This window comes from Poecilia formosa, unplaced genomic scaffold (genome assembly GCF_000485575.1).
Source record: "Poecilia formosa unplaced genomic scaffold, Poecilia_formosa-5.1.2 Scaffold229, whole genome shotgun sequence".
NCBI classification, from domain to species: domain Eukaryota; kingdom Metazoa; phylum Chordata; class Actinopteri; order Cyprinodontiformes; family Poeciliidae; genus Poecilia; species Poecilia formosa.
Window position 1 is genome coordinate 24,022 of NW_006800168.1, and position 13,429 is coordinate 37,450.

Sequence of the window (13,429 nt, forward strand, 5' to 3'; positions counted from 1 at the left end):
GTAATGTAATTTGGACAAAACAAACATGACCCCAGAAAATAACAATAAATGTCTTGAATGAGCAATGACACATAAATAATGACAGTGACTGCTTAAGGAATTTTAAAGCTGTGAAATATAAATATAATATATTCAAATGTTGTTGATTTTTAAAGAAAAAAGCCGGACTATAAATGTAAACAAATACGCCTGCGTTATAATTTTCTTTGCCCCTAGAGGGCGACATTTAGACATCTCTGTGTTTAAACTTTAACTCTCGCGCTGATGTTATTGTTGTATTATTACTATTTTGAATTTCGAAAAATAATTGTATTTAGTTGTGAGTTTATGTTAAATCTGTTTGTTGTATTTTTTTTTTGTTATTATTTTATTTCGTTTAACTACATTGTGCCGCTTTCCGGTCGGCTGTCTGCCTAAGCCAATCAGAAGTGAGCTACAATCATAAGCAGGAAGTGGTAATCAGTGCATTCCCGCGAAGATAGAGAAACATTTTCACCATAACACGTTCAGGTAGGAAACTTCTCCTGTCCAGCTACTGTCTGTGCAGATCCTTATATTAATTAACTCTCTATTACATATATAACTGAAGGTTCTTTATCTCAGAATTTCTCAGCTGCGGGCTGATTAATTAGCGGGGTGGAAGTGGAATGAACGTTACACCAAACTCTTGTTTTTAATTGAGCTGTTTTAGAAATCTTATCGTTTCTGACAGTTTTTTAAATGGCCTCAGGTAATGGCTGGAAAATATTCTTTAAAAGTGATGCCCCCTTTACAATTCGGCTAACAAACTACCCTGCTAGGCCTTCTGTCAAGTATGCCAAAGTCGTAATCGATAATAAAACAAGCAATAACTACTGACGGATCTTTTAAGGGATTTATTCAATGCCGACTTTTTTGCTTTCAGTGATTTATCAACATAAATACATGTTTTTTGATTTAAAGTGTAGAATGCGCATTTGTTAAAATATTAAACCATATGTTTTACAGGTTTTTCACATCATCATGAGTAAAAGAAAAGCAAAAGATGCTCATCTGCCTATTGGAGAATGCATCAGTCAGGTTTGAAATGAAGAACTTTCCCCCTTATTTTGTTTATGTTGATGACGTTATAAATTTGTATTCATGTGCGTTTTATTTCCAGGTTCATCAGATTTTAAGGAAGAGATTTTGCCATCAGCAGCTTCCTGTTAAACCAGAGGGAGTGGAGGCTCAACACAAGTAGGTGAATTTATCCCTGGTTTTGGAATAATGTCACCCAGGTTAGCTCACAAAAGTGTCCTAGTAAAACAAAATTTACAATATAGAAATGGAATAATGTTGAATGTTTACCTGCAGACACCTGGCGGAGCTGCTGAAGCGAACGGCGGTCCACGGGGAGAGCAACTCTGTGCTAATCGTCGGCCCTAGAGGAGCTGGGAAAACCATGGTGAGGCTCCATCGGGTTAGCGTTGGAAAATCATAGTATCCCGAGGCGTGACGTCTGTCTCTGTGTCTGCAGCTGCTGAGGAGCGTCCTGAGGGAACTGTCACAGGAAACAGAGGTGCAGAAAAACCTCCTGCAGGTTCACCTCAACGGTAAGCTCCACCTGCTTCACGATACGATCTCGAACAGAGCGGTTTTCATGCATCCTTTCATCTGTTTTCAGGCCTCCTGCAGACGGACGACAGAATAGCTCTGAAAGAAATAACAAGGCAGCTCCAGCTGGAGAACGTTGTTGGCGATAAAGTGTTTGTGAGTAACGACAGGCTTTATAGCAGGAGTTTCTGCAAGAAAACTGCTTCAAACCAGATTTCTGTCTGACTTCAGGGAAGTTTTGCGGAGAACTTGACTTTCCTGCTGGATGCGTTGAAGAAAGGCGATCGCAGCAGCAGCCGTCCGGTGCTGTTCGTCCTGGACGAGTTCGACCTGTTCGCCCAGCACAAGAACCAGACTCTGCTCTACAACCTGTTTGATGTTTCCCAGTCTGCCCAGGCGCCCGTCGCTGTAGTCGGCCTCACCTGCAGACTGGTGGGTCATGCATACATGCATTACTGAGGTTAAAGGTCAAACTTTATCTAGCACTTTTGACAAGATATAATTTCTAAGGCACATTTTTGTAAAGGATTAAAATAGGATGCATTGCCACAGAAAATGGTGTAGTAGGTCTGCCGGGCCAATTGGTGGCGCTGTAACGACACAAAAAACCCACCAGATTTCCACCCAATTCAATTTCTTCTCATTTTATTCACTTATTTTGAAATGTCTAGAATATGACAAATGTGACAAAGCCTGTCACAGTCTATACAATAAATTGTCCCAGAAATTATTGCGATGCACAATAATAATATTGTCATTTTCAGATCATTTTCATAATGGCAAACTTTAATTTTGTACAGAATATGCCACGCTGCAGCTGGAAGACATTTTAAATATAATAAATAAAAATAAAACAATAAACCGAATGGAAATATAAGACTTCACACAACCAAAACCATAAATAAAATGGATTTTAATGTCTCTCCGGGTTCTTTCTTCCAGGATGTGTTGGAGCTGTTGGAGAAGCGGGTGAAGTCTCGGTTTTCCCACCGTCAGATGTACCTGCTGAGCAAGCTGACGTTCCCCCAGTACCTGGAACGGATCCGGGATCAGCTCAGCCTGCCGGACGACTTCCCGGATGGAAAGTTCGCTCAGGAGTGGAACGCCGCCGTGACGGTGAGTCAGTAAGTCCTGAAACGGAAACAGGATTTCTTGATCTTGACTTTGTCTCCTGCAGACTCTGTGTGAGGACAAATCGGCTGAAGAGGTTCTGCAGAGACATTTCAACTCCAGTACGGACTTCCGCTCCCTGCACATGCTGCTGGTGAGATAAATAAAGCAGCACATTACCGTAAAAATTACTGTAAAAATCTTTCAAGTGTGGATACAACCATGAAATGTTTGTATTTGTCGTCTTGGTGGTTAGCGTTAGCTTCTGCTAATATTCCTGTGTTAAGTTCCACTATTTTTTAAAAATCTTTTAGTGGTTTTGCAATAGTTTTTGCTAATCTTTACTGGCAGTAAGTACTGCAGACACTAGTGCAAACATATATTTTACATTTTGAAAAATATAAAACAGAAAAAGGAAACACGAGATCAAGAAAATACAAATGATTTCTATGGTTGAAGGTATGTAGGCTGTGATTTCACACCAAACATATTCATCTAGAAAAATGTACATTTATGCCAGAAAATCAGAAATGTTCAGGTTAAAAGATTTTCTAGAGAAAACTGGGAAATTTCAGAAAACTTCTGGAAAATTTCCAAAAGGCAAACATTTTGATTTTATGAGCTCAGAAAATGTGAAAGTTTCTTTTCTAGATTTTCTTCTCACAGATTTTAAACTTTTGGAGCTCAGAAATTTCTGGGTTTTTTTGTGTTTTTTTGAGGCCTTGAGTTTTTTGGTGGAAATTTATTCTTTTTTTCTATCTACGATGATTCTAATGCACAATTGTATTGTAAAATCAAAAAACTATTAGTAAATATTATTTCTGTAAATCCAGTTATGAATGATTTTGCACTAAAAGTCTCCATCATGGATAAATGTTGAATAATTTAGAGCAAAAATCAAATTTCCTTGATGACCATGGCCACCATTTAAAACTTTTCAATGGAGAGCGTTTTCTCAAAACCCCAGCTGTAGGTTTTATCCACATGTGAAAGATTTTTCTGAATTATTCAATGTCCTGCTGCTCCAAAAGAAGGAAACGTATTCCTTTCAGATGTTGTGTCTGAGTCGAGTCTCGGTGGCCAGGCCGTCCATCACGCCGACGGATCTCCTGGACGCCAGTCGCTTCTGTCTCGCCGACGCCAACGCAAACATGCTCCACGGTAAAACAGCTCACCCGAGTCCCGCCCGGAGTCTCACAGCCAAATTAAACCCGAGACTTTCTTCTTCTCTGGTAGGTTTATCGATCTTGGAGCTGTGCCTGATTATCGCCATGAAGCACCTCAACGACGTCTATGAAGGAGAGCCGTTCAATCTGCAGATGGTTCACAACGGTAGGCCTGCAGACGTCAATGCAAAGATAAAGAAAGTCACTATAAGTTCTGTTTTCTGCAGAATAATTCAGCTTCAGGTTTCACACCAACATGAGCATAAACGGGGAAAAAAAAAACAAACGCTTTAACTGTTTAAATATTCAGTGCTGTGAAATCGTAGGAACTCTTATGGTGACACAAAGTAGGAAAAATATGAGGTAAAAGATCTGAAAAAGCAACACATCATCCATTGAGTCACTAGCAGGTAGGAAACAAACTCATTGACAAATCAATCTGGGTTGCAAAGTCGTCTCTAATGCTTTAGGACTCAAGAAAATCACAGTGAAAACCACTATGGAAACATGGGAAGCCTTTATTTATAAGATTTTAGACTTAATGAAAACGTGACATTTTAAAATTAGAATGTATATATATTTATAAAAGCTATTTTTAAAAACAGAAATGTGAACTTAATGAAAAGTGTGTTTCTAGAGGGAGGAGACGTCACTGAGGGCTGATCAACCAATCAGATTTAGAGTTTGAGAAACTTGACTTATGTCACTTTAGACTCCAAATAATAAACCTCATTATATTTTTTGTTTATATATTTAGACAAGATGGACCAAAACAGTCGATCATTGTAGATAAAATATTGATTCTGCGAAATAAAAACACAAATTTCTGATTTCTGGATGCCAAAACCTAAAGCTCAGGCAAACACATTTTGAAGTGACCTCGAGAAAAGCGGTTAATAACTTGCTCTCTTTGCATTTAGAGTTTAAGAAGTTCCTGCAGAGGAAGTCCAACTCCATGTATAACTTTGAGCAGCCAATCATCATGAAGGTAAGTTTCCGTCCGATTTACCAACCAAGCTTCCCAGGTAGACCTCGTTGTCATAGTTACGTCCCCCCCCCCCCACCGCAGGCCTTCGAGCATCTGCAGCAGCTGGAGCTGATCCGACCTGCCGATGGCGCCTCGGCTAAAACCCAGAGGGAGTTTCAGCTGATGAGGCTGATGCTGGACCACAGTCAGATCATGGAGGCGCTGCAGAAGTATCCTCAGTGTCCCACGGACGTCAAGCAGTGGGCCACGTCGGCGTTCGCCTAGACTTTAGACGTTTGTTAAAATAGTTTCAAATATTCACAATAAATTATTAAAGAAAATAAATGCTACTTTCATCGTATCTGTTGTTTTTTTTTTACTGAATCTAGGATCTGATTTTGGCTTTGAAGGTCCTCTCTGCTGCCACCTAGAGGCGTTTATGTGCAAACACCATTTACTGCAACAGAGTTTAGAACAAATCTGCAAACAATGGCCTCCAAATAATAACCTGTATGATAAAGGTTATTTATAAAGGTTATAAAGGTTATTACTTAATTACAAATAGATCTGAAGCAATGCCAATATTTTTTCCATGTGATTATGTTGTCAAATATTTATTACATGAAAAAACTGCTTAAATATTTAAAACTTTAGCTGATTACTGTAATACAGAAGGTCCAAAAGTTGCAGACTCTATACCAAGGAAAACACCAGCGAGAAAGTTCTGTGGAAGGAAGATCTCTGGTCTGGTGAGTTTTCAACATTTCTAACCTGGTGGATAAGGTTGACAAATATGGTGGCGGCAGAAAATCATGCCGTGATTAATGGAAGTATTTTGAAATGTTTCAGTGTGATATTGTGCAGCAGCAATGAAAAAAAAAAGTTTTATTTGAAGGATTTTCACACAAAAAAGCACCCAAAATAACTCCTCTTTAAAAAGATGATTGTGTTTTCTGAATTTTAGGTTTAAAATCTGTCAAAACATGCAGGGAAAATCAACTAATTATCCCTGAAAATGTAAATTTCTGTGATAATTCCACCTGAAACGAGACTTCAGTTTTCAAACAAATCAACCTGAGACACAATAAAGACGAGAGTGAGCGTTCACAATCTAAAAACACATTTATTTACATCACGTGGATCACTTCAGCTGATAAAAACCATGTTAACGTCGGCGGAGAGCCACAGCGCTGATCGGGGATCAGTCGTCTTCTCTCTGATGTTTCCAGGGTTTCTACGCTGCTCTAATACTTTTCTCTGCTTCTTCTTAACATTCCAGATAGCTTTCTATCTTCACATTATTTTTGCAACACGAAATTTACAGTCACAGTTAAAAAACAAAAAAAACTAAACAAAAAATCAATTTGCTCATTGGTTTGAGCTTCAGAAACCCTCCGTCGCCATCATTAGAGACAGTTCCAGCAGATCTCAGATCAGCGCTGCCACTTCAGAGTCTGGAGAAATGTGGGGTGAAAAACAGCTGTAGTGTTTGTGTTTCTCTAGTCATCGAGGTTCAATGTTTCCTCTAAAGTCCTTACCAACAGTTGGGGGGGAAACAGGAGATCAATGCGGGATGAAGCAGGGCTCCTACACAGCTCAAAGTTCAGTATTATTTTACCAATTCACCATAAAGATTAAGGTGGTGTGATGGAGATAAACAAGATATTTAGCTTGTTGATCTGAATTTCATTTTCTCACTTCAAAATAAAAGAACTAAAGCCGTTTTATCATTCAAGCTAACATGTTAGAGTTTAGTTTTTTTAATTATCCCAAGATAAGACCTACAATGTCCAGATTTTATTTTTTCATATCAAAATAAGAATTTATTTTATTATGCTGATATGGAGTCCTTTATTACTATTCCTTTCTTATCATCTTAAAGTAAATATTTTGAAAAGATGAGCTTGTTTTTATTCCATCATCTCAACACATTAATCAAATTTTCTTATTGGTTTCACTTTCTTGATATGACAGGAGCTTACATAAATTACTATAGCTCTTACTAAGACTTGTACTACTGAATTATTTTGATATTCAGACTGTCAGCTTCATTATTTCTGATTATATCCTCATCTTAAAGGATGAAACAATCAGAAATCAAACCCTTTTTTGTCTTGCAACGGCTCAGTTCCGTTTTATTATCCCATTTTTTAAAACTTAGGCTAAAATATGTTTAATTTTCTTATGTCCAGACGAAAAGACGTGAAGATTGGTGCTTAATTATCTCATTGTGCCGAGAAAGTAATGAGTTAATTTGCTAATTTCAACCCCACCATCATGACAGAAATACCAGATAATAGGATAAAAATGCTTTTTCCACACCAAACTTTGCTTTACTGTGTAGGAACCCTGGAAACACTCGTGGTAGATGATTGTAATTTCACATTAGGAAGTATTGCAATGGCTCTTTGAAAACAAAAGTTAGGGTAACTAAACAGCCGCCCTGAGGAACGCCTCAGGCTTAATGTTGATTATTTCCTTTTAATTCAAGTGCTTCACAAACATGAGCTGTTTTTTAAAGAATTTTTTCTCTTTTTTGTTTTTACCATAGTAACGGGCAACTTTCACACACAAAGTGAATGTAGAGGAAACACTGAAGTTCAACACGCACTTAGAAAGATTCAGCTCAGAGTATATAGTCAAGAACGGGTAATTATGTCTGTACAGATCCTAGACTGCCTAAAATAGTGGGGCAACAAGACACAAATGTTTCACGGGAAGTTTATACGCACAGCAATGTGAGGTGCTGGGCTGGAGAAGGTCACTGTGGAAAACCGTAAAAGCCTGCATGCTCAGAAACCCATTCATACACCTTCATGTGGCAGATTTAACCAAACCTGAGAGGGAGACGACGGTGGTTTGGCAAAATGGCAAACAAGTTTTGCTTTTGTTGAGCGTTGGTGAACATAAACTGGATATAATTTAATAAACTGAATTGTTTGGTGCATAAATGAATACCCAAACGTGTTGCTTTTACCATTTTCTACAGGACAGGGCACAATCACACGACACCAGCCGAATGCGAGGCCCTCTACAGTTACACAGGGCCGGGCTCAATCCATCAAAGAACACACTTTATATATATATTTATATTTATATATATATATATATATATATTTATATAGAATCCAGGAGTCTGTAGAACATTCATTTTCGGTCGTTTGTCCATAGACTGAATAGAAAGAAGCATGTTACAGTTTATATCTACTGTCTTTGTGAATTAATGAAAATATTTCCTGAATTAGAACCCACCCACAGCCCCGTAATAACGACGACGACGACAAACAACCGCAAAACGTGCCAACTCCGCGTGACTTTATCGAGAGTCGCACCTGAGCCCCGAAACCTCAGGCCAGGAAAAAAAAAAAAAAAAAAAAAATCAAAAAATAAATACGACATATCAATATGCAAGGTCACGGATTAAAAAAAAAAAAAAAAAACTAAAATGCTACAAGGTATTTGTGTGTGTGTATTGAAAGCCACTCCTGCAGCAGATCCTACAGAGGTGTAGGGTAAAGTTTGCGGCACTGGTTGCATATAAACTCGCTAGAACTTAGAAAAGCATAGTACTGAATCCCTGAATGGTGTTTATCGGCTGGGGTCGGTTTCCTGATCGCAGTTGAAGCTGATCCGTTTTTACAGCGGTTAAATATCCAAATGGGCTCAAACGCTGCTTGAGCTTTTGCATTTGAGGACACAATTTTCTGGGATTTTCTGAGTTAAGTGAGTGAAAGTGAGGAAACTTCTCTCCAACTTCAACTCGCACCGATGGAAGCTTTCAATCGTCGTCTTGATTTCTTCCTGATTTTGGTTCGTTTGCCACTCTTCTACCCCAAAATGAATCCCTGCGAGTGAGGTAGTGCTTATTGAAGGGCTGCTGGAGGTTTCTTTTTCTCGTCCCTGACCTTTGAGGAGAGCTGCGTTTGACACGGCAGCGGCAGCAGAAAGGAAGCAACAGACGCTGATCTCGTGCTACAGAGTGGAAATAAAATGATGGCTTCGACTTCCTTCAGGTTTGCTGTGTTGTTGTTGCAAGAAAACCGTGCGCAGATTTATCTCAAGCTCTAAGTTTCTGGATTTTAACTGAATTTAAAGTGGAAGTTTGCATAAACTCATAAGGATAATTGTCGTTAATTTTGGGCTTTGGAGCTTAAGGATCTTTGTCAGGATGTAAATTCATCTGTATTCAAGGAAAAGTTGCTCAGATGTGGCGTCAAAAACCCAAACTTTGGATTTCAGATAAAAAGAAACAGACTAAAACGTTCACTAAGTGTTAAGCACGGTGGAGTGCTGTCATGCTGAGGGACAAACACAAAGATATAAGAATCGAGAGTGATAAGAAAATATAATTTCTCAGAATTAATACGTTTTTTCCCCCAATCAATACCTAGGATTGGATCTAGAATAATTTAAACAACAAATATAACTACTTTATTTGTTAAATCAAAGTTTTGCTGCTTAATTAATTGTTGCGTAATTTTTTTTGACCCTCAGGTTCTCTCAGATTTTGACACTGGTGTCCAATATGTGGCCCAGGGGCCATTTGTTGCCCTTGAAATGATTTTGTTCGGCCCCCAACTGGCAGCAATTTGGCCAAGAATATAAAAAATATATATTTTTCTTTCATTAAGGCAACAATCCAAAGCCCAATTTATGTTTGGATCTTAAGTTATATTAAGATTTCACAAAACAACTAGATTTTACTAACTGTTATCTATTTAGTTTTGTAGCTTAAATTTTGGTGTGTTTATATATTTTTGAATAAATAATTAACCCTTTCAGCCCGCATGTGTAATTCTGCGACACTTTACAGTTTCTGAAAAGACGTTGCGCTTTACAGCCAATATCGAGTTATTACGGTAATTTCACCCCTCATTTGACAGACGGTAAATTGGTAAAATAACTGCTAGATATTGAAAGTTCCAGTTGTTATGGAAAAAATGGGCAAATATATTTACTCACAGGACATTTAAAGAACTTCGTACAAATAAAACAAGCAAAAATATCCAGGCGGAGATTTGAAACTTAAGACTCAGAGGGTTAAAAGCCCAAAGTTAGTGACATTTATACCCGTGTTATGTGGAAACCTGGTGGCTATAACTGCATTTAGTGATGTGTTTGGGTTTTTTCCCTCTCCTCTGGAAGAAGTTTCCTCATGTTTCACTCCGTTTTCGTCGAACTGCGTCCCGTGAAACCGCCCCGAAGCTTGAGGAGACTGCAGGTATGCCGGCACCAGTGTTCAACGTCCCTCAAAAACGTCTTGTACATCCGTTTGGCCTGACATCGACGAGAGTAACTAATACAGACAGGTAAGAAATGGCACCAGGATGGAGGAGGAGGAAGTGGGGGGAGGGGCTCCACCGGCTGCGTCTACAAGGTTCGCAGAAGTCGAGGGGTCTGAAGCGAAAAGCGGAGTTTTGAATGGGAGAAACTAAATCGAGTAGCAAAGATTCCTGAGGTGTATCAAAAAGAGAGTAACCGAACAACCGGGTCAGAAGCAAGCTGGCGAATACTGAGCGGCTCGTTTGAAAGAAGAATAAAAACAACAAATATCCAGTTCTCAACTCTACTTGTTGATCGAGCAACAAGTTGAAACCAAAGGGAGCAGGAAGGGTGAAACTGTGAGCGTCTGAACTGAGGTATAGCTGGCTGAAGGAGGCGCATGGTTTGGAAATGGACCCCCCTCCCCCGTGAAGATGATTACCAGGTGGTCTGGCTCCGTGATTCACTATGTACAGCAGCATTACACTATAAACATTCAGAAGCCGTTGCTTTGTTGGCAGAACGATCGTCATTTCAGAAGAAGAACAGCTTCTTGTTTTTTTTTCTTTCTTCTTCTTCTGGTTTTTAACACTAAAATGCGCTGAGAGTTCAGTGAGGTTTCTCCGAGTTCGTCTCGCGTGTGGATAGAAAAACAATACATGATCAAACCAGGGGGTTTATAGTCGCTTTTGTTTTGTTTTGTTTTTTCCCTTCAAGCGTCATCGTCCCGCTTGGTGGAAGGAGAAAAAAGAAGCAGAAAATCCTCAGGCACACGTATCAAAATTAGGTGGATCTCGACTCGATGCGGTGAGGAACCAAAGAAGAAGACAAACGTTAAAAAAAACAAAAGAGAGAGGGGAGGGGGAGGACAGGAAGTCGACCAACCAGGGTCGGACGGTCGCTCCCCCTCTGGGTTGACTAGCCGATCATAAGCTGGACTCCTTGGGCGGGAGGTCAACGTTCGTCACCATGGTGACCACAGTGACGATCTCCTCAGGGCCGATGACGGGGGCCTGGCGCTGCATCTGGCTGATGCGCTCCTCCACGCAGCCGGCGGACAGGCGCGCCTCGGCCTCGTGGTCCCAGCAGTCCTCGATGGTTTCACACAGCATGGACAGGCCCTGGGGGGCGGCAGGGGTTAAAGGTCACAGCTACATCTCCAGGGTTCATAATATAACAGATATTCACCTTCCGAAAATAAAGTCATTTTCCCCCTAAATCCTGTTTTGGCAAAAAATGACTTTGGCCATTATTTTAGGAAGTCGACGATATAATATAACATAATATAAGTTATCCTTGTTGTACCTTTTGATACTACACATTTCCTTCCACTAAACTTTCTAGGTACTTACATTTTTCACTGAATTTATCCAATATAACATAATAAAACAATTAAACATGATTTTTGTAATATAACATACTGAAGAATGTTATCCTTGTATCCTTGTATCCTTTTCATACTACACTTCTTCCTTCCACTAAATTTCCTAGTTATTTAAATGTTTCACAGAATTTTTTTATTTCTAATATGACACAATAGATATATGATGTGATATGACATAAGATAGTACAACATAAAACAATAAATAATGTAACAATATAATATAAAATATATATTATAATTTAATACAACATAATAAACATCTAGGCTGACATTATCCATGCCATACTTCTTCCTTCCACTAAGCTTTCTAGGTATTTAAATTTTTCACAGAACTTATTTCTAATATAACACAATGTAACATATATGACATAATATAACTATATAATGCAACATTGTAACATATAACAAAATATAACAAACAAAACATAATATATAACCATCTAATCCCAGACTTCTTCCTTCCACTAAACTTCCTGGGAATTAAAATTTTCCAATGAATGTATTTTCTTTTATTTAATATAATGTAACATATTTTATATAATGTAACATAATGAAATAAAACAATTTAATGTAACATTTTAACATATGATATAATGTAAGATTACTTAATAACATAATAATATAACATAGCATAAAACACCCCAAAGCTGATTTTATCCCACATTTCTTCCTTTCACTAAACTTTCTATACGCTTACATTTTCATTTGAATTTATGTCTTTTTTTTTACCTGGATAATTACTAAAATGAGAATAAAATGACCAATGAATGGCTGAAGGCGTCGGGAGCTCACCGTGTGTTTCTGCCAGCAGTCCCGCAGGCAGGGCCGCAGCTTCTTGTGGACAACCACTTCCTGCATGTCCTCCAGAGACGGGTGCTGGCCCACCTCCTCCTCGAACGGCAGCATGTACTCATCCACAGGCCCTGCAGACACAAACAAGTCAAGCCCAGCTCCTCTGCTGGAAGCGGCCGAGGCGGCTGCGTCGCCCTCACCGTCTGCGGCGGTGCACCGAGACGCCAGCTCCCACAGGACCAGGCCGAAGGCGTACATGTCGATGCGCAGGAAGGAGTCGCGCTGGAAGTTGATGGCGCCCTCCAGGACTTCAGGAGCCATGTAGCGGCGGGTTCCAACCTGCAGGAGAGGAGGGAATGATCAGAGGAGTAAGGATTTAGCAGGAGAGGCGAAACCTCAGGAGGAGTTCACGTCACCTGTCCGTGTGTGTCTCCTGCTGATTTTCCAGCCTCAAACTTCAGAGCCAGGCCAAAGTCAGCGACGCAGGCCGTCAGGTTGTTCTTCAGCAGAACATTCTTACTCTTAATATCCCTGAAAAGGAAAAAACAAAACAAAAATGACTTCAGGTTTCTGCAACGTGGCAGGGTGTGGAAGGAGTAATATAATAGTAATGGCAGAATAATGTAAGAAGACATTCTCAAAGATCAATAAACTTTAAGCTCTAATAAACATTTAACACCGGATCTGGAAGAGATTTTAAATATACATAATAAATGACTTATGAAGTCTCTGTCAGCACCACATTAAACACTTTTATCATCCAGTTTTTGAGAGAGAGAAATGATAAATCATGCGAATGTAAGTTACTGAGCTCGTTTTAATTGATTTACTTCTTGCTACCTGTGAGCGATGGACGGCTTGTGTCCGTCTTTGTGTCCAGGAATGTCTTCGTGCAGGTAGGCCAGGCCGCGGGCCGCCGACTGGGCGATGTGGCACAGCTCGTTCCAGGACACGACGTTGGCCTTCAGGTAGTCGGTCAGGGAGCCCTGCACACGCACAGAGACAGAGGTCAGTTTCAGCTAGAAAACAGCCTGGAATCAGCTTCTGCCCTCCAGTGTTTGATAAAAAAATAAAATAAAATTCTGCAATTATCTTTTTAGATGCATTTTCTTTAACTGTTGTTATAAATTACAGCAAATTCAATATGTTTTTCAATAGGTTTCGGCTTCTTAC

The 13,429-nt window shown here is 39.4% G+C and overlaps 2 protein-coding genes across 5 annotated transcripts in view; one reads left to right on the forward strand and one right to left on the reverse strand.

Annotated features, from left to right (window-relative positions):
- Positions 1-5,176, forward strand: part of orc4 (origin recognition complex, subunit 4) — a 7,947-nt gene extending 2,771 nt beyond the window's left edge. Inside the window, exons 2-14 of one of the 3 annotated variants that reach the window (XM_007568663.2) lie at positions 419-510; positions 988-1,059; positions 1,142-1,218; positions 1,336-1,426; positions 1,499-1,574; positions 1,646-1,731; positions 1,807-2,007; positions 2,518-2,691; positions 2,753-2,839; positions 3,738-3,846; positions 3,922-4,017; positions 4,772-4,839; positions 4,921-5,176. In XM_007568663.2, coding sequence (XP_007568725.1) covers positions 1,003-1,059; positions 1,142-1,218; positions 1,336-1,426; positions 1,499-1,574; positions 1,646-1,731; positions 1,807-2,007; positions 2,518-2,691; positions 2,753-2,839; positions 3,738-3,846; positions 3,922-4,017; positions 4,772-4,839; positions 4,921-5,103 — 1,305 coding nt within the window. In that variant the 5' untranslated portion in view covers positions 419-510; positions 988-1,002 and the 3' untranslated portion in view covers positions 5,104-5,176. Of the gene's footprint in view, positions 1-418; positions 511-987; positions 1,060-1,138; positions 1,223-1,335; positions 1,427-1,498; positions 1,575-1,645; positions 1,732-1,806; positions 2,008-2,517; positions 2,692-2,752; positions 2,840-3,737; positions 3,847-3,921; positions 4,018-4,771; positions 4,840-4,920 lie in introns of those variants that run through there. The other 2 variants (XM_016680011.1, XM_016680012.1) reach the window with 2 other exon arrangements.
- A 745-nt stretch (positions 5,177-5,921) lies between these two features.
- acvr2ab (activin A receptor type 2Ab) overlaps positions 5,922-13,429 on the reverse strand; it is a 40,940-nt gene continuing 33,432 nt past the window's right edge. For both annotated transcript variants that reach the window (XM_007568664.2, XM_016680002.1), the window contains 5 exons: positions 13,097-13,242; positions 12,673-12,787; positions 12,457-12,595; positions 12,257-12,387; positions 5,922-11,201 (listed from right to left, as the gene is read on the reverse strand). In XM_007568664.2, coding sequence (XP_007568726.1) covers positions 11,007-11,201; positions 12,257-12,387; positions 12,457-12,595; positions 12,673-12,787; positions 13,097-13,242 — 726 coding nt within the window. In that variant the 3' untranslated portion in view covers positions 5,922-11,006. The remainder of the gene's footprint in view (positions 11,202-12,256; positions 12,388-12,456; positions 12,596-12,672; positions 12,788-13,096; positions 13,243-13,429) is intronic.